The sequence below is a fragment of the Erpetoichthys calabaricus genome, chromosome 1, assembly GCF_900747795.2.
Source record: "Erpetoichthys calabaricus chromosome 1, fErpCal1.3, whole genome shotgun sequence".
NCBI classification, from domain to species: domain Eukaryota; kingdom Metazoa; phylum Chordata; class Cladistia; order Polypteriformes; family Polypteridae; genus Erpetoichthys; species Erpetoichthys calabaricus.
The window spans coordinates 176,741,504-176,762,158 of record NC_041394.2 but is presented as its reverse complement, the minus strand read 5'-3'; the positions used below and the strand labels follow the sequence as shown (position 1 = coordinate 176,762,158).

Genomic DNA, 20,655 nt, shown 5'->3' with positions numbered 1-20,655 from the left:
GTTTCCCTGATTTACAGCTACAATCAATTTATACTGCTTTCCTTATAACTGAAATCATATTTTACCTTAGATTCTGCCCACACTCCCCCATCTGGGATTACAGCCATCGATGGCACTGACTTGCTACATTACAGGTGCCTTATTGGAATAACCAACCTGGACAGTTGATATTCCTGTTTCAATGGGTGAAGCTATTACTGCACTGTAACATGCATAGATATGATATTTACACTGATACAGCAAAGATTGCTGGTGGTGGCAGTTTTAGTCTGAGGGATACATTGGGTAAATTGATTAAAAAAATAGGTTGAATGTAGCTTTGTATGGAAAATTGAAGATTTGATTTCTTTGTGCATCACTTCTTCCACTACTTTAGATAATAATTACAATGTGGCTTATATCATGTGGCTTTTAATTTAAAGGACCAGCAAATACTCAGCATAAACAAAGTTTATAGTTGTAGATATGTACTAGTGAGCCAGTAATATAATAAGTCAAAGTTCTTAGGTCTCAGTACAGTTAACGTTGAATGGTGACAGCTTGAGAATTTAATGTGTGTACTTGTATGTGTGTGAGTTTTTTTATAATCTAAATGCATTCTGAATATAATGTGTTAATTTACAGTGCCTTGGAGTCCATTCAGAATGTGAGAGCTGTCCATCAACAGCACTGGGCTTTCCTCAGAAGTAAGTTGTTGTATGAACCTAAATTCTGAACGTTTCTTCAGCCTCTGAAATTCTATACTAGTCAGATTTTGACAATGGAGACAATGCCCTTATTGCAGTTGGAGTTCAGTAAATTGCTCTGATTACGTCAGTGAATCAGGACACTGCTGCAAATTGCATTTTTCTATGTTAACAAAAAGATGTTTTATGTATGTACACCCACACAATACAAAAACTTGATGTAGCGCCTCGGTTGGTTAGTTAATGGCTTCCAGCAGATCAGGCATAATGGTTAAAAGGTTGGCTGAGAAATTCCTGACCTGTCGTCCATTACTCCGAGAAGTGACAAGTAGATGATATAAATTACAAAAAAACAAAAACATTATGCAGCATTACGCATGAGAAAAAATATGCAGCTTTGGCCCTCTTAAAATGGTACAAAAATAAAGCCTATATATTATATATCATCACTTTTGAGGTTTAAAAGTTTTACATTATAATGTAGTGACTCTGCTACGACTACCATGCATGATGATGCAAACTGTCTATAGAAATAATGGCCGACAGCAGGAGCAATGCTTGAGGTATAAGCAACTGGCTTGAATCAATGAGAACAAAGATACTAGACTCATCCAGAGAGGAGGAGTGTGGTGAAGTAAAGCAACAAGAATGGTTGCTTTGCTGGGTGAATGTTGTGAGAGAGGGTAGACTGAGAAAGAGTCTTTGTTTTAGTTTGCCTTGTGTAACGACCTTTCCAACGAGAGTAACAGCAGCCAATGCAGCTCAGTGAAGGTGTTCCCTAGGGGCAGAACAGTGGGGAAGTCTATACAAATTTAAGTTCACTATTTTTTCAGAACCAATTCTGTCCTTCTCCATTCTTGCCTCCCTTGTTTGAACCTCCCATCCTAATAAACTATTCTTTTTATTTTAATTGCATTCTCTGACTCATTTGTCTTCCTTTCCTGTACCTGCATAGAAATTACTTCAGTAATAACGGTTCGGTGATATGGATTATTATTTGCATGAGTCTTGCAGCCAAAGTAGGTAAAAGATTCAATTCCATACTTGATGAGGGGTGTCTCCATGATATTTCATTATGATATGCAAATCTCTCTATTATAAAAGAAAATTTTGAGACAAGACTATTGCCAAGAGATTTTTTCAAGTCCTGCCCTCCTCTCAACCATTTTAGTTTAATGGCCCACGCCCATGGTCCTCTCACCTCTCATTTGTGAGAATGCTTTTGTCAGACACAGTTCCTGCGCTCTCAGCTGTTATAAATTTTTACATTTTCCTCACTTTAAGTTCCCAAAAAAAGAAGACGTATTATTTCCAAATCTTATTGAAGAATTTCATCCTGAAGGGTTATCAACAGAAGAATTGAGTACACGGGCAATCCTAGCACCGAGAAACGATGAAGTCAAACGAATTAAAATGAAAATTGTCGATCGGTTACACGGCAAATTGTTTAAATGTGTATCAATAGACTATGCTGAAACAGTTGGTGGTGATGGTGTGAATGATGAAAACATCAACTTACTATATCCCGTAGAATATCTACAACCGTTAACACCGTCCGGTGTTCCATCGGCCGAATTAATGTTGAAAGAATGATGTATCATAATGTTATTGTGTAATTTATGTAAGAGTGATGGGCTATGCAATAAGACAAGATTAGATGTATTCAAAATTGGTTGAACAATTCTGACATGTAAAATTTTAACAGGCAACAAGTAAGGTAATGTAGTTCCATGGATAACATTAGACACCAAAGAAGATCTTGATATGCCATTCGAATTAAAATGTTTACAGTGTCCCATTAGAATTGCATTTGCTATGACAATTAACAAATCACATTGACAAACATTCGAAAAAGTCGGTTTATTTATTAGAGAGTAAGAAACGATATTCACTCACAGGCAGTTATATGTTGCATTGTCACGATGCAACTCCAAACACAGAATCAAAATTCAATGCGATATTGACAACAAGTTAATTCCAAATATTGTTTTTACTGAAGTTTTACAGTAAAAGTGTAACTTTAAAAAGTATCCTCCTCGGAATACACACAGTGTATATACAGTATATGTATGTATATATATAATATAATATACCTATACCAATAAAAGGCAAAGCCCTCACTCACTGACTCACTCATCGCTAATTCTCCAACTTCCTGTGTAGGTAGAAGGCTGAAATTTGGCAGGCTCATTCCTTACAGCTTACTTACAAAAGTTAAGCAGGTTTCATTTTGAAATTCTACGCGTAATGGTTATAACTGAATCCTACTTACGTACATGCAGCTCCTTGTTTCCTGCGTCCCCTGGCCTCCCACGTAGTTGGCTGCCTGCCTATATTGCGTCCCCCATCCCCATGCCTCCCACGTAGTTGGCTGCCTGCCTATTTTACACGTTTGGAGAACCGCCAATGCCTCTTAAACATCTTAGATTCACAGGTGACGATTTAAGTAGTGGACACTTTGATGTTTATGAATGTTTCAACTCTTAAAAGCTGGATTCAAAGTTATCCCCACGTAGTTGGCTGCCTGCCTATTTTACACGTTTGGAGAACCGCCAATGCCTCTTAAACATCTTAGATTCACAGGTGACGATTTAAGTAGTGGACACTTTGATGTTTATGAATGTTTCAACTCTTAAAAGCTGGATTCAAAGTTATCGATGAAACCGGTTGTATGCTTACAATGCTTGACAGATGCCGAATGTCACTTCAACACAACAAGTCCTGCAAATACCAACGTAATTGAAACAAACCATGAAACTCAAACCGATTATGACAGCAGCAATCCAAGCTGTGAGAAAACAGTAAAAAGGAGGCGTGTCAGACGTCGTGGTACATTTTCTGATGCAGCTAGACGGAAACAACTTCATGACGCTGCCGCCAAATACTCGCAGAAAAATCCACAAGTTAATAGACACGCTGTCGCTAAATACATGCAGGCAAATCCACAAGTTCATAGAGACGCTGTCGCTAAATGCTCGCAGGAAAATCAACAAGCTAATAGAGACGCTGCCGCTAAATATTTGCATGCAAATCCACAAGTTAATAGAGATTCTGTTTCTAGGTTAGATCCCAATAATAAAAAGCGGCTCATACGAAAACAACAGGTTTGGCTCAAAAAAGCTGATTGTGGATTTGCGTACAGCCACCGAAACTTTGTAACGGCACGAGACTTCAGGTAATGTGTCTGCAAAAGAATCTAATTGAGGCAACTATTTTTACTGGCAGTGGCTCAGGGGAGAGAGTTTTTATTCCTCGCATCCCCGTTGTACCCTCAGATCTCCCATTTCAATTCAAACGCCTCCAATTTCCAGTAAGGCTGTGCTTCGCAATGACAATTAATAAGTCTCAGGGACAAACCCTACAAAAGGTTGGCATTGATTTGAGGCAAGATTGCTTTTCACATGGCCAACTGTACGTTGCATGCTCAAGAGTAAGCTCAGCGCACAGCTTGGTCATATTACAACCGGAGGGCCGAACTGACAACGTGGTATACAAAGAGATCCTTAACAAATAATTATTTGTATATTTTCCCTCAGTTTAAAAATGTTTACTTTTCTTCTTAATAACAATTTTAAGGCAGTACTTCGCCGCTGCGAAGCGCGGGTATTTTGCTAGTATATATATATATATATATATATACATATATATTTGCAGTTGGAGATCCACAAAGGGAGAAAAAACGAATCACGTATCATAAAATAGTTTTATTCCTGAGCTTTCAACCCCTATCAGGGGTCTTCATCAGAGGATAATGCTTAGACTTACAAGAATCAAAGGCAATATATAGCATCACATTCAGTATTGGGGGGGTTGGGAGGGGGTGGGAGGCGGTGACTAAGTCAGTATGATCAAGGGGGGGGGGGGGGTGTATCGTTTGATTAAAGTGCATATGTCCTTCTTAAGTTGGCATATGCTGGGTTTATGTCCAAGTGTCTGTTGATGGCGTTTTCATCTGATAGCCAAGACTCGGCCAACTCTCTGGCGCTTTTTGTACTGGCCTTAAATTTTACTTTTACGTTGTCCCAGTTGAATGTGTGTCCTGTCGATTTAGTATGTGCATATATCAAAGATAGTGCGTCCTTTCTTCTGACGGCGTTGCGATGTTCCTGTACACGTGTTGAGATTTTTTTTGATGTTTGTCCTATGTATACAGCTGAGCAAGAATTGCATGGAATACTATAAACTGCGTTTCGTGTTTTGGCTGTCGATTTCTTGTTTTTAGCATTAAACAGGACCATGCGCAGATTGTTGGTGGGTTTATGTGCTATTTTGATGCCCCACTTGGTCAGGGTGCGTGCTGTGCCTTCTGACACATTATGGTGATACGGGAGTGAATGCCAGGTGGGGTGGGGGTTCTGATTTATGTCGCTTGTATGCTGATTCCTTTGGCGCCTGCTGTGTAGACTCCGATTAATGAATGATTTTGAGTATCCGTTTGAGGTAAAAAGTTGCAACAGATAGCGTCTCTCATTAATTTTTGTTTCCTTGGTATTACAATGCGTGTGGACTCGTTTAAATAGGGTTTTCACGCAGCTCCGTTTATGAGATACCGGGTGATTGCTGGCGAAGTGTAGAATCTTGTCTGCGTGGCATTGTTTGCGGTAAACACTTGTGGTCAGGGTGGCGTCACTATTTCTTTTGATGTAAACGTCCAGGAAATTGATGTGTCGATTGTTTTCTTTTTCCATTGTGAACTGGATTGCAGGGAATATTGTGTTAATATGATTGAAGAACTCATTCAGCTGGTTCTTTCTTAATATGACGAATGTGTCGTCTGCATAGCGTATCCAAATTTTGGGTGTAATCTGGGATAAAGCTATGTTTTCAAATCGTTGCATTACCAGTTCAGCTAGGAGTCCAGATAACGGTGATCCCATCGGCATGCCTTCTTTCTGTGTGTAATACTTGCCGTTGAAATGAAAGTGCGTTTTTTGGCAAAGTGATATTAGGTGCATTATGTCTTTGATGGACAGTTTGGTTCTTGTCTCTATGGTGGGGTCACTATCCAGTTTCATTAATAATGTTTCTGTGGCCAGTTGGATCGGGATCATGGTGTATAGCGATATAACATCAAACGAGACCATGATCTTGTCCTCGGCGATATATATATATATATAAAATAATCGGTTAAAAAAAATTAACTAATCGCATAAATGTTTGTAATTAATCATGATTAACTTGTTTAGTATTACATTTATTCTCAAAAAAATATGTAAAAACCATTGCATTTTTTGGCTTGAAAAATTACAATTTTATTAAATCTCATATTTCTACTGTAAAACATGCAAAACAATAAACGTACAAAGTCAGAAGTGTAGAAAGTAGAACAGTGATACAAATAATAGTGATGAATAATAATAATATGAATAGTGATGTGCGAGTGATGTGAGTGCCAGTTTTGGATTCACCAGAATCACTTTCGGTTTCACAGACCAGTGTAGTTTCACTGCCTGAAGACAGATTCACCTCATCATTACTGCTGATGAGAGGTGTTTCTCACAAGGCACCATTATGAGGCTAGAAGAAGACTTGTCTGCCCCGTTGCCCGAGTAACGCTCGTGCCTGATTCTTATGCAAGACACATGTATGCCATTGCCCAAGTAATGCTGTTGGCACTTTTACAACCCAAGTAATCCTCGGTCTAATGTGAGATGCGTCTATACCATTGGCCGAGTGACACTCTGGACTAATGCTTTTAACACTGTTTTTACAGCCAGAGTGAAACTCAGGTCTAACACTAAGCAATTTAATTGCATCTAAAATTAAAACATGTAATTATAAAATTAATTTATAAATCATGAAGTAAATACACAATCACTGAATGAATGTAGAATCAACACAAAGATATTAAAAAATAATGGCATAGTTTAATCTTAAACAATGACCTTAAACCTGAACTTTTAACAAAATACTACTTGAGCAAGTACAACCTGAATTTGAATGTCTTCCTAAAAGGAAAGTTGAAAAGAAGTCAATAAGAAAGTGAGGCCAATGTATTAATTCTCAAATTGGCATAGCATATGAGACACAGATGTGTCAAAGTAAATATCGATGCACTGCTGAAAACTGATTTAATTGAAAGTATATGCCTTTCTTTAATGGGCATACATAAAAACCTGTGTTAAAACTCTGTAAAGTCCAAACCTGACAGAGACATGCTCCTTCGTGGTTGAGACCTGTTCAATGAGGACAGGATTACTTGAAAGAGCCGATATTAAAGCAGCTCTGTGATTGCTGTTTTGCAGACACGGCACTTAGAAAGCATTTTGGCAGCCAATACATGTTTCAGGGGTCCACCTGCCAAAGTGCGTGTTCACCAGTGACTCTCACAGAGCTAAGGGAAAGTGGGCATACTAGTTGCCTCCGACCTTGGGTCAGTGGAGTGAGGCAGAGAGGGGATTGCCTGTATGAGTAGGCAAAAGGATGAAGGAGCTGGAAAATGCATTTAAAGTGCTCATTAAGTACCTTCACAACTTTTCTCTATTGCACCAGGATGCCATAAACTCCCTCTCCTGACTCCTTGTATAAATGAAGAAAATGAACACCAGTGCTACATATTAACATGTGGCATATTGTTGTGAACCGCGTAATTCAAATGTTAAACCTTTAAATAAAAATTTTATTTTGTAAATTTTTTAAAGTTAGTTTATAGATACAGTACTGGATGTGTACGTAATGCAGTACTGCATGAGACATTTGCCTCATTGCTGACTTGGGATGCAACAAAATTTTTAACATGTTAAACAGGCCACATTAATTGCAAAGTTTAGTTCAGTACTCAGTACCGGTCCCAAAATTATTTTGAAGAAAATAATTGATAACTCCAAAACCCTCGTCCTTCTCTAGGATCCTTGATACATGTCCCCGTGAAGTAACTTCCCTACTAAGAGATCAATTGTCAGTTAATATTGATGTTTCATACAAGTATTATGCCTTTTTCAACTCTGAGGTATTGTGTAATTATCAAAAATTGTAGGATGTTTAAAATAACCGTAAACTTACTGTGAAATAAGTTGCAATAATAATGCATTATGCATTTTTGCTGATATTTGCATTTACAAACATTTTCAGTACAAGTTCTAAGTTCCATACAAAACTAGGTTACAAATATCAACAGCAGTTGAACTTGTTAGCAACCAAGGGACTGCCTTTAAATTACAAAGCTTCCAGTCAAAGAAGACTGAATGCATTACAGTAAAATGCTGCATATCCAAATTTTTACTTTCCGTCCTCTCTAATTGCATTGTCATTGAGTCCCAAAGTCAGTTTCATTTTCCCATATGTATACTTCATCAGGAGTTATAAATGTGGTGGGACTAACACATAAAATGCTTAGTATCCTCCAGTTGTATGTAATTGATCCTCTGTAACTTATAGGTTTGCCCATTAGCATGAAGCACCAAAATGTGAATGATGATAAGAAGCTAGAGCAATTTTGCAATGAGGAAATTCATACTTCATCACCAAACTACTGCCCGTTGCCACCTAAAAGAACTGCAGTTGCCTTATTGGGAGAGAAGATTGAATTGCCTGATAGATGTTTGAAGATTAACCTGGACTCAGTGCCATCAGATGAAATATGGAGGTATGTTTTTTAGGCTAGCTTGCCAGTTATGTGTATTGCTTTTTTCTGTATACAGGAATACACAATGATGCACGTGCATGTTCAAGTACCACTCTTAAGAGTGTGCAACTTCCTTACACGGAATATAAGTCAGTATTGTGCCTGCTGTGTAGAAATTTTAATATGTGATTGTTTATATAATTTCATACTGTAGTTAAATTAATATTTTTTAAAAATACATGTGATTTTCCCAGTATGTAAGACAAATGTAAAGCAATATCTGTAGAAACTAAAGTGTACATTATAAAGGGAGTAGTAATGGGAGAAAGAAAAATTTCATAGCAGAATCAGCACCTGGTCATAAAATGAATCGATGCAAATCTTGGAATAGGGGGAGTGGATTAAAACCACTTATTTTCAAGCATGTCAGAGGCACTTCTCTGCTGCAGAAAATCCATTGGCCTGACTATATGGTTATCAGACAGTCTCCTTTAGGATACAGAACACGGCTACTTTATTAACTAAAATATTACTGCAGTGTGTCTACTTTATCCTGTTTTTTCAATTCCAGTATTTTTTGTTTACAAAGTGTATACATTATTGTTAGCAGATGTAGTATATCATACTGTATATTTCTTAACAGTAATCAGTTGTAAGATCATTGCAAGAATGGGAAGTGTTTATTTTCACATATAAAGGTTTTTTGCAAATGCAGCAGAAATCTATTTATTTTGGACAGCTATCTATAAAAAGTATATAATAAAATACAGTGTAAAATAAAAATTCTGTATTCCTTCATTTGTATCTTCAGTTACAGGACTGTGGGTGGAATGTCTAGAGGCCCCCTTTTATCAGTGGATTTGTAGGTGGAAGCAGGGAACAGTATGTATGGGATTCTTTGGTGGGGGAAAAGCTTCCTGCATTTTACTTCTGACAAGAGGTTTTTCACTCCTAAAGTTCACTTCAGTTTAGTGCATTTAAGAGCAACCTGATGACCATATTCTTGGGAGCTTCTTTTAATTGCTGGATATGATGTTTGAATGAAATGGAGTGAGGAACACACGATCTTTGAACCAGTGTTGTTTTTTTATGGGGGTTAATACAGCAGCTAAAAAAGTAATAAAGATGTCTATGGCTAAATGCTAATTTTCTTTGTTCTGATTAGCAGGTTTTTGGTGTGTTTTAATATTATGTACAGTACTACTGTGTTATAATGTCTTTCCATGAACGCAGCCATAAGGTGGCCATTTTACCGAGAATGTGAGGCTGTTTACACTACTGTGATAACTTGTCATGCCAGGTTTGTCTTGTGTATTAAGAAAATTCATATTTTATAAAGTAATTTTTTAAATTATGTTTTAATAATTTGGGAGATGCAGAGTCATCTTACTGGTTATATTGTTAAATGTCTATATGCTGATCTCTGTGGAACCATTTTTGGATGTTGTTTGACCAAAGTTTAGATTCTTTCTAGTCAATCCTTAACATGTAGCTTCACAGAAGAAATTGGGAGAGACAATCACAGACATATCGATCCAGTGATTAGAGGACCAAAATGTGAAGTGCAAGTTTACCACTTCAATTTATATTATTCTCTGTCTATGTGACAAAGAGAACATTTCAGTTTTACTAAACAGTGGGTGTTACAGGTTGAGCAATTGTGATTGCTGTATAATATATTCTTAAAATACATGTGTTTATACTCTGCTTTTGTGATACTTTTACTACAAGTCATCCTATCATGATTATTACTAAATAACCATATCCTTAAATGTTTGATAGTAATATTGTAATGGCCGACCCCTTTACCCAGCCGGCAGCTACACCTCCAAGACCTGTGGCCTGGATAATTTACTGAGAAAGAATCTAACTATCAAGCCGTACTTCTAACCAATTAAACTTTTCCCCACAATCGACGGTGTAAATATAAGTACACAAAAGCAGGATGTAAAATTAAACTGATTAAATGTATTAAATGAAACAACAAGACATGCAAAAAATAGAAAACAAATATAAATATCCCTCCACCCCAGCAGGAACAAGACACCACCAAATATAAATACAACAAAAACCCTCCCTTGCCCCTGTAACATATAAACACACAACACGAATAACAAAAATGAATGATATACTGAATGACTGTGAACTTGAGTCCGGTTATAAAAACTGTCCTAAATACGGATGACTGAACTAGAGTTAAATGCGTTGTTTGATTTTCCCGGTAATTGGAGCAACCTCACCGTGAATCCTCGGCGTATGGTGGATGACGAATGAACCCCGGGGTCTCAGCAGATGAAGGATGCAAGACAGTCCGGCAAAGTGAAAACCAAACTGGTGCAAAGGCGCGATGAAAAAAAAAACAGCAAGTAAGTTGATACGTGGATGAAAAAACAATTGGTCTCCTTTCTCTTCTCCCCTCTCTTCCTCTCTCTCCTGCTGGCTTAAATAGTCCTGTGACGGCGGTAATTGATTAATCGTGAACAGGTGTTTTCCAGGTTTGAGGCTGTGGTCTCCTTCCATCATCCGTCCCCCTTTACGGGGACGACATTAACTGATACACATACAAACAGCAAACGGGACAATGGAAACGAGACGCACTCAGAACTGACATTTGACAACACTAACTATGTAGCCCTGCTACAATATGGAATTATATTGTATCAAAGACTACGCTTTTATGATACTTTTACTACAAGTCATCCTATCATGATTATTATTAAATAACCATATCCTTAAATGTTTGACAGTAATATGGAATTATATTGTATCAAAGACTTTAAAGCTATTTCTAATAGTGAATTCTGTTTTGTGGTATTTGGTGAGATATGATTAATCTTTTGAGTAAAATCCATTAGCATTTTAGATTTTGTTGATAAATTATGCAATGTTCTGTATTTCTTAAAACAACGGTTTCATTTTTCTGAATTTTCCAGTCATTAGGAGTTTGTAATTAATGTAATCAAACTAGGAAAAGTAGAACAACATATACAGTATATTTAGGTTTTGCGGAAATGAAAAGTATTTTTGCACGGTGTAGCAAATTGTGGTACTGTTGATCTAAAATTCCAATGCTATAGTTGGTATAAGACAGTGGTTTTCAATTTTGAGGACAATCTGGACACAGTTTTTTTTGCAATGACATCTTAAAATGTGACTCAGAAAAGTCTTTGCTTCCTTGTAATAGGTTTGTCTTAGAAATTCATAGGATATGGTTACTTTATTCTGCTTACTACATTTCTGCAAAGAAATACTGATCTTTATGCCCTGTACTGTATTTGTTCTAAGTGTAAATGATAATGTAAAAAAGAGGCAAGGATCAGTTTTACGGTACAATGAAAATTGTAAAATGAAACTGGTGACAAGGCATTATTCTTAACTGTAAAAATAGATGTGAAGGTTGAAAGGGAGATTAGTATCTGTTTAGTTTCATGTGCAGCCTTTTCATTTATAATGCAAAGTAAAGTAGTTTTAAATTATTTTATAATAAAAGTACAAATAGAAGATACTAGAACATATGCTTTGAAAATGAATGCAAACTGCACTGAAAACATATCCGCTCTCCCTTTCTGCTTTAATAAGAGTGGCAAGTAAAAGCAATGTTTGGGCATTTTAAATGAATCTCTGTATAGTGTAAAACCATGTGATGTTGTCCAGATTTAAATGAAATCATCCTTAATTTAACAGCTACATCTTATGGTGCTTAAACTGTTTGAAAAAACTGTGGTTTTACCTTAGAATTTGACACTGCCTTTTAGTACTAAATTTGTCGATGTGGTCCACTGGCCGTGAATTGTTAAATCAAGTGTTTGTTCATTCTGTTAAATTTTTAAATGCACAGTTTGATTCTTTGTCAATATTTTGCACCAAAAATGAAAACGGGAAAACTATTAGGTGGCATTCTTCAAAAGCTTTTCATGAACACCATCACAGCATGAGGATCTTCTTTTACCTGCAGTGTTAAGCACCCCCCAGCAGAGTTAGACTGATTAGTAATGAGCCCCGATTTTTGTTTTGATGGTTGAAATATATGCACATGAGTTGCATTTTCATAGGCTAAAAGCCAGTGATTTACTGGACTTACCCTTAACGTGCTATTAAAGTATCATACCTGTGTGGAATGGATGTCAGATACATCCTAAGTAAATGGTTGTATCTGTTATTTGTATAAATAAGTAGTATGCCATTGTAATTTATGGCTTTTCAAAAGTAAAATGAAAATTGTGAAAAAAACAACAAAAAAATCACATTGGGAAATTAAATCAAACCATCAACATACTACAATTCATCCTGCTCTACAAATACATCGAACAATATAAATAAGAGTAGAGGCAGAAATTGCCCAACTTCTGAAAGTACATTCTTTGCTGTTGCAGAGTGAAGACCACCTGTAGCATCCTTAAGAAAAGCAAAAGGGATTCTGCTTAATTTTCAATAGTTGGAAGCAGAAGAGAAACAAAAGGAGTCCAACTTAATTACTAATTTGTAAAGTTCAAAATAGTGTTAGAATGTAAAAATCAAGATAGGATTAAAGAAAGTAACACAGCTGGACTATCATTGTAAGTCTGTTACAGAAAGATCTAGATAACCTTAAGAGCATCTATATATATAATTCACTAAGCCGACAGGGCATGCAAGACAACCATGGGATACGCACAACATAGCCACGCCCACCAACTCTAAGACCATGGGATACGACGACAACTCACAGAGCCACGCCCACCAACAACTCACAGAGCCATGCCCACCAACTCTAAGAATTCACTAAGTCCATGGCAAGCAAGACGCACGCAAGACAGAGCCACGCCCACCAACTCACAGAGCCCCGCCCACCAACAATTCGAGCGAGAGTGAAAGCATTTGCCAAGAATGTTTTCATTAATCAAGAATGAAAGTCGGAGGTTCGAAGACAATCACATACCGTCGTAGTTCCGATCATAAACGATGACAACTGGCGATCCGGTGACGTTATTCCCATGATCCGCCGGGCAGCCAACCGGGTAACCAAAGTCTTTGGGTTCTGGGGGGAGTAAGGGTGCAAAGCTGAAAATTAAAGGAATTGACGGAAGGGCACCACCAGGTGTGGAGCCTTTTGCGTAATTTGACTCAACACGGGACACCTCACCCGGCCCGGACACGGAGAGGATTGACAGATTGATAGCTCTTTCTCGATTCTGTGGGTGGTGGTGCATTGCCGTACTTAGTTGGTGGAGCGATTTGTCTGGTTAATTCCGATAAAGAAAGAGACTCCCTCCTGCTAAATAGTTACGCGACCCCTGAGCAGTCGGCGTCCAACTTCTTAGAGGGACAAGTAGCTTTCAGCCACGTGAGATTCAGCAATAACAGGTCTGTGATGCCCTTAGATGTCCGGTGCTGCACGTGCGCTAGACTGAATAAATCAACGCGTGTCTACCTGGCGCCGAGAGGCGTGGGTAAGCCGTTGAACCCCATTCGTGATGGAGACCGGGGCTGCAATTGTTCCCCACAAGCGAGGAATTCCCAGTAAGTGCGGGTCATACGCTCGCACTGATTAAGTGCCTGCCCTTTGTACACACCCCCCATCGCTACTACCATGGTCAGGTGACTTGGTGGATTATATATAGAAAAGCAGCCGGAACCGTAAAGAACAATGAAAAGTCAACATAGCTCAGAGGTGCATGTGGACTGTAGCAGAGAAGAAAACGACTGAGGCGGTGTTTGGAAAATGAACAGTCAACGTGACTCACAGGTCCATGTGGACTGTACACAAACGAAAGCGACTCAGGTGAGGAGTTGGGGGCGGGCACATGAGCAGGCAGTGCGTACTGACCGATGATTAACCCCTTAACCGCCCTCTGCCGGATATATCCGGCACCGTTGTTTTAATGCTAACGCCATACTGCCGGAATTATCCGGCACATTTGCCTGTGGTTATATGAATGCCTGGCAAGTAGTATAACTGACGGTTTGGCGTGGGTATTATTACTACGTTGTATTTCGACAAGTCTGTGGTTGTTTTGGCCGGTCATGTGACGTGATTCGCATGTAACAGCTGTGAATATGGCGAAACGTAAACTGACTTCAAGTGAGGCTTTGCAGGCGATTTTGGACAGTTCTGATCATGATTGTAGCAGTTCTGAAGAAGATTTTAGTGACAGTGATGAGCAGCAACGTGCGCTGCATGATACTGTGAATGAAGACACATCGGATGACGGCGCTGAGTGGGTGTATCCCCAGCATCTCAGCTGGGCTGCTGCCCGTGGTGAACTACCTTTTCTGCATTCGTTTGAGGGAACGTGTGGCTTTATTGTTGATGTAAACAATTTCACTGCTGAGCAGTTTTATGAGCTGTTTGTGTCACCTGATTTGATCAGACATTTTGTTCATCAGACAAATCTGTATGCAGCACAGTTTATTGAGAAAAATCCCAATTTACCTCCACATTCCTGTGTTCGTGCTTGGTTTGACACTGATGAAAACGAAATGAAAAAATTCATTGGGATTTTGATGTTGATGGGAATAATCAGAAAACCAGATATTGAGATGTACTGGTCTACAGATCCTATGTATGCAACACCTATTTTTGCAGCTGTCATGACACGTAACCGATTCTCTTTGCTGCTGAAATTCTTTCATTTGAATGACAACAGAAACGAGCCAGATAAGAAAGATCCAAACCGCGACCACTTGTTCAAGCTACGTCCTTTGATTGATCATTTATTTGAAGCATTTAAGTTGCCCTACATGCCAGGACCGTCAGTTGCAGTTGATGAAAGTTTATTGTCGTAGAAGGGCCGCTTACAGTTTCGACAGTATCTACCATTGAAAAGGGCACGGTTTGGTATCAAGATGTTTTGCTTAGCTGAGAATTCAGGTTACATTTATAGATTTCGTGTATACACTGGCAACTTGCACAACATTTAGTGGTCAATACTGCTTGAATAAATGTAAAAAATGTAAAAAAAATGTAAAAAAGTAAAAAAACGAAAATTGTTCAGATTTCGCCTGGCGTGGGGAATATTTAGGGAGTTGGCGGTTAAAGGGTTAAGAGATGACTAAGAAATCAGCAGACTAGAATGGCGGGGGGGCCGGGGCGGAATGGGCGTCCTTCCTCTCTCCCCCCGTTCCGCCCGAGCGCCGTCCAGCCCCGTCCCTCGCTCTGGGAGGTAGAGGCGTGACGGCGGTCCTCCAGTTTTCAGTCACGGACAATTGTATATTGCCCTCTCCAGAGTTCCATCTTTTCATTCACCTACACTCAATTCCTCAAACCCAGCCCATTTGGACAACTGTGTCCTTCAGGAAGTGTTCACCCATCAATACATAATTATTCGGCGTATGCTACACCGCGGGTTGGCTAGTGTGTGTGTGTATGTATATATATATATATATATATATATATATATATATATATATATACAAGTGTATATATATACAAATATATATGTATATATATATATATATATATACATATATACAGTAATCCCTCCTCCATCGCGGGGGTTGCGTTCCAGAGCCACCCGCGAAATAAGAAAATCCGCGAAGTAGAAACCATATGTTTATATGGTTATTTTTATATTGTCATGCTTGGGTCACAGATTTGCGCAGAAACACAGGAGGTTGTAGAGAGACAGGAACGTTATTCAAACACTGCAAACAAACATTTGTCTCTTTTTCAAAAGTTTAAACTGTGCTCCATGACAAGACAGAGATGACAGTTCAGTCTCACAATTAAAAGAATGCAAACATATCTTCCTCTTCAAAGGAGCAAACAAATCAATAGGGCTGTTTGCTTTTAAGTATGCGAAGCACCGCGGCACAAAGCTGTTGAAATCGGCAGCTCACACCCCCTCCGTCAGGAGCAGAGAGAGAGAGAGAGAGAGAGACAGATAAAAAAATCAATACGTTCCCTTCATGCTTTTAAGTATGCGAAGCACCGTGCTGCATGTTGCTTCACGAAGCAGCTGCACAGAAGGTAGCCAACGTGAAGATAATCTTTCAGCATTTTTAGACGAGCGTCCGTATCGTCTAGGTGTGCGAACAGCCCCCCTGCTCAATCCCCCTACGTCAGGATCAGAAAAAGTCAGCGCGAGAGAGAGAGAGAGAAAAGTAAGCTGGGTAGCTTCTCAGCCATCTGCCAATAGCGTCCCTTGTATGAAATCAACTGGGCAAACCAACTGAGGAAGCATGTGCCAGAAATTAAAAGACCCATTGTCCGCAGAAATCCGCGAACCAGCAAAAAATCCGCGATATATATTTAAATATGCTTACATATAAAATCCGCGATAGAGTGAAGCCGCGAAAGGCGAAGCGCGATATAGCGAGGGATCACTGTATACAAATATATATGTATATATATATATATATATATACCCTAAGTTCTTGTCTATAAGCCACGGCTTATCTAAGGAAAAAAGTTGTGAAAATGAAAAAATAGAATATCGGCTTATACATAAGTCCGGCTTATACAGTAATCCCTCCTCCATCGCGGGGGTTGCGTTCCAGAGCCACCCGCGAAATAAGAAAATCCGCGAAGTAGAAACCATATGTTTATATGGTTATTTTTATATTGTCATGCTTGGGTCACAGATTTGCGCAGAAACACAGGAGGTTGTAGAGAGACAGGAATGTTATTCAAACACTGCAAACAAACATTTGTCTCTTTTTCAAAAGTTTAAACTGTGCTCCATGACAAGACAGAGATGACAGTTCTGTCTCACAATTAAAAGAATGCAAACATATCTTCCTCTTCAAAGGAGTGTGGTCAGGAGCACAGAATGTCACATAGATAGAGAAAACAATCTCTAGCAAACAAATCAATGGTGCTGTTTGGCTTTTAGGTATGCGAAGCACCGCGGCACAAAGCTGTTGAAGGCGGCAGCTCACACCCCCTCCGTCAGGAGCAGGGAGAGAGAGAGAGAGAGAGAGAGAGACAGAGTTTGTTTTTCAGTCAAAAATCAATATGTGCCCTTCGAGCTTTTAAGTATGCGAAGCACTGTGCAGCATGTCGGTTTCAGGAATCAGCTTTACAAAAGATAGCAACGTGAAGATAATCTTTCAGCATTTTTAGACGAGCGTCTGTATCGTCTAGGTGTGCGAACAGCCCCCCTGCTCAATCCCCCTACGTCAGGATCACAGATAGTCAGCGCAAGAGAGAGAGAAAAGTAAGCACTCTAGCTTCTCAGCCATCTGCCAATAGCGTCCCTTGTATGAAATCAACTGGGCAAACCAACTGAGGAAGCATGTACCAGAAATTAAAAGACCCATTGTCCGCAGAAATCCGCGAACCAGCAAAAAATCCGTGATATATATTTAAATATGCTTACATATAAAATTACAATTTAAATGACAGCTACGCGCGCGTGTTGACTCGGCGACGCCCAGAGCAGAAAGAACGCGCTCCGGCCGCTCCAACCGCGCCATGCGGGGAGTGAGAGAGACGCCAATATCTCACACTCTCTCCCCCCTTAAAGAAATTAAATGGGTGCGAGTGAGACCACTGACATCCCTCCCTTCTATTAGTTATAGGTTATAGTACGTTCGGCTTATCCATGAGTCCGGCTTATCTATGATAAGATTTTATTTTAAAAATTCGTATGATTTTTGGTTTCCGGCTTATACACGAGTCCGGCTTATAGACAAGAACCTAGGGTATATATATATATATATATATATATATATATACACATATATATATATATATATATATATATATATACACATATATATATATATATATATATACACATATATATATATATATATATATATATATGTGTGTGTGTGTGTGTGTATGTATCAACCAAAAGCGTTACCTGGTAGGTAACCATCCATACAATCAGATTGTGATTCAGACTACGAATGCCATGAATGTAATGACCCCGATCTACATGCTGTCAAATAAACGAACCACACGCCATGGCGCAAGGTGAGAGGCTTCGCCTCTAGCGCTGACGTCCGAGGTTCGATTCTCCAAAGGGGGGGTGCAGTGAGTGTATACACCTGATGAGCCCAGAATTAGGGCGAAACACGTGTTGCGTACTCTTTGCATTATTTGAGAGTAAACTATTCATCCATATATATGTGTGTATATGTATATATTTGTATATATATTTGTATATATAATCTATATGTATATACAGTTAGGTCCATAAATATTTGGACAGAGACAACTTTTTTCTAATTTTGGTTCTGTACATCACCACAATGAATTTTAAATGAAACAACTCAGATGCAGTTGAAGTGCGTACTTTCAGCTTTAATTCAGTGGGATGAACAAAACAATTGCATAAAAATGTGAGGCAACTAAAGCATTTTTGTAATACAATCCCTTCATTTCAGGGGCTCAAAAGTAATTGGACAATTGACTCAAAGGCTATTTCATGGACAGGTGTGGGCAAGCCCGTCATTATGTCATTATCAGTTAAGCAGATAAAAGGCCTGGAGTTGATTTGAGGTGTGGTGCTTGCATGTGGAAGATTTTGCTGTGGAACAGACAACATGCGGTCAAAGGAGCTCTCCATTCAGGTGAAAGAAGCCATCCTTAAGCTGCAAAAACAGAAAAAACCCATCCGAGAAATTGATACAATATTACAAGTGGCAAAATCTACAGTTTGGTACATCCTGAGAAAGAAAGCAAGCACTGGTGTACTCAGCAACGCAAAAAGACTTGGATGTCCATGGAAAACAACAGTGGTGGATGATTGCAGAATCATTTCCATGGTGAAGAGAAACCCCTTCGCAACAGCCAACCAAGTGAACAACACTCTCCAGGGGGTAGGTGTATCGATATCATGCAGTCTACCATAAAGAGAAGACTGCATGAAAGTAAATACAGAGGGTGCACAGCAAGGTGCAAACCACTCATAAGCCTCAAGAATAGAAAGGCTAGATTGGACTTTGCTAAAGAACATCTAAAAAAGCCAGCATAGTTCTGAAAAAACATTCTTTGGACAGATGAAACAAAGATCAACCGCTACCAGAATGATGGCAAGAAAAAAGTATGGAGAAGGCGTGGAACAGCTCATTATCTAAAACACACCACATCATCTGTAAAACACAGTGGAGGCAGTGTGATAGCTTGGGCATGCATGGCTGCCAGTGGCACTGGGACACTAGTGTTTATTGATGATGTGACACAGGACAGAAGCAGCCGAATGAATTCTGAGGTGTTCAGAGACATACTGTCTGCTCAAATCCAGCTCAATGCAGTCAAATTGATTGGGTGGCGTTTCATGATACAGATGGACAATGACCCAAAACATACAGCCAAAGCAACCCAGGAGTTTATTAAGGCAAAGAAGTGGAAAATTCTTGAATGACCAAGTCAGTCACCTGATCTTAACCCAATTGAGCATGCATTTCACTTGTTGAAGACTAAACTTCAGACAGAAAGGCCCACAAACAAACAGCAACTGAAAGCTGCTGCAGTAAAGGCCTGGCAGAGCATTAAAAAGGAGGAAACCCAGCATCTGGTGATGTCCATGAGTTGAAGACTTCAGGCTGTCATTGCCAGCAAAGGGTTTTTAACCAAGTATTAGAAATGAACATTTTATTTCCAGTTATTTAATTTGTCCAATTACTTTTGAGCCCCTGAAATGAAAGAATTGTGTTAAAAAATGCTTTAGTTTCCTCATATTTTTATGCAATTATTTTGTTCACCCCACTGAATTAAAGCTGAAAGTCTGCACTTCAACTGCATCTGAGTTGTTTCATTTAAAATTCATTGTGGTAATGTACAGAACCAAAATTAGAAAAAAGTTGTCTCTGTCCAAATATTTATGGACCTAACTGTATGTTTGTATATATATATATATATATATATATATATATGTATATATGTATATGTATATATATGTATATGTATATATGTGTGTATATATATATATGTATATGTATATACAGTAATCCCTCCTCCGACGCGGGGGTTGCGTTCCAGAGCCACCCACGAAATAAGAAAATCCGCGAAGTAGAAACCATATGTTTAAATGGTTATTTTTATATTGTCATGCTTGGGTCACAGATTTGCGCAGAAACACAGGAGGTTGTAAAGAGACAGGAACGTTATTCAAACACTGCAAACAAACATTTGTCTCTTTTTCAAAAGTTTAAACTGTGCTCCATGACAAGACAGAGATGACAGTTCCGTCTCACAATTAAAAGAATGCAAACATATCTTCCTCTTCAAAGGAGTGCGCATCAGGAGCAGAGCATGTCAGAGAGATAGAGAAAAGCAAACAAATCAATAGGGCTGTTTGGCTTTTAAGTAAGCGAAGCACTGCGGCACAAAGCTGTTGAAGGCGGCAGCTCACACCTCCTCTGTCAGGAGCAGACAAAGAGAGAGAGAGAGACAGAGTTTGTTTTTCAATCAAAAATCAATACGTGCCCTTCGAGATTTTAAGTATGCGAAGCACCGTGCAGCATGTCGCTTCA

General features: G+C 38.9%; 1 protein-coding gene across 4 annotated transcripts in view; it reads left to right on the top strand.

Annotated features, from left to right (window-relative positions):
• The window catches only part of hdac10 (histone deacetylase 10), a 313,475-nt gene that overhangs the window by 215,520 nt on the left and 77,300 nt on the right, over positions 1-20,655 (top strand). For all 4 annotated transcript variants that reach the window (XM_051924423.1, XM_051924431.1, XM_051924418.1 and 1 more), the window contains 2 exons: positions 625-686; positions 8,064-8,271. In XM_051924423.1, the coding sequence (XP_051780383.1) occupies positions 625-686; positions 8,064-8,271 (270 nt within the window). The remainder of the gene's footprint in view (positions 1-624; positions 687-8,063; positions 8,272-20,655) is intronic.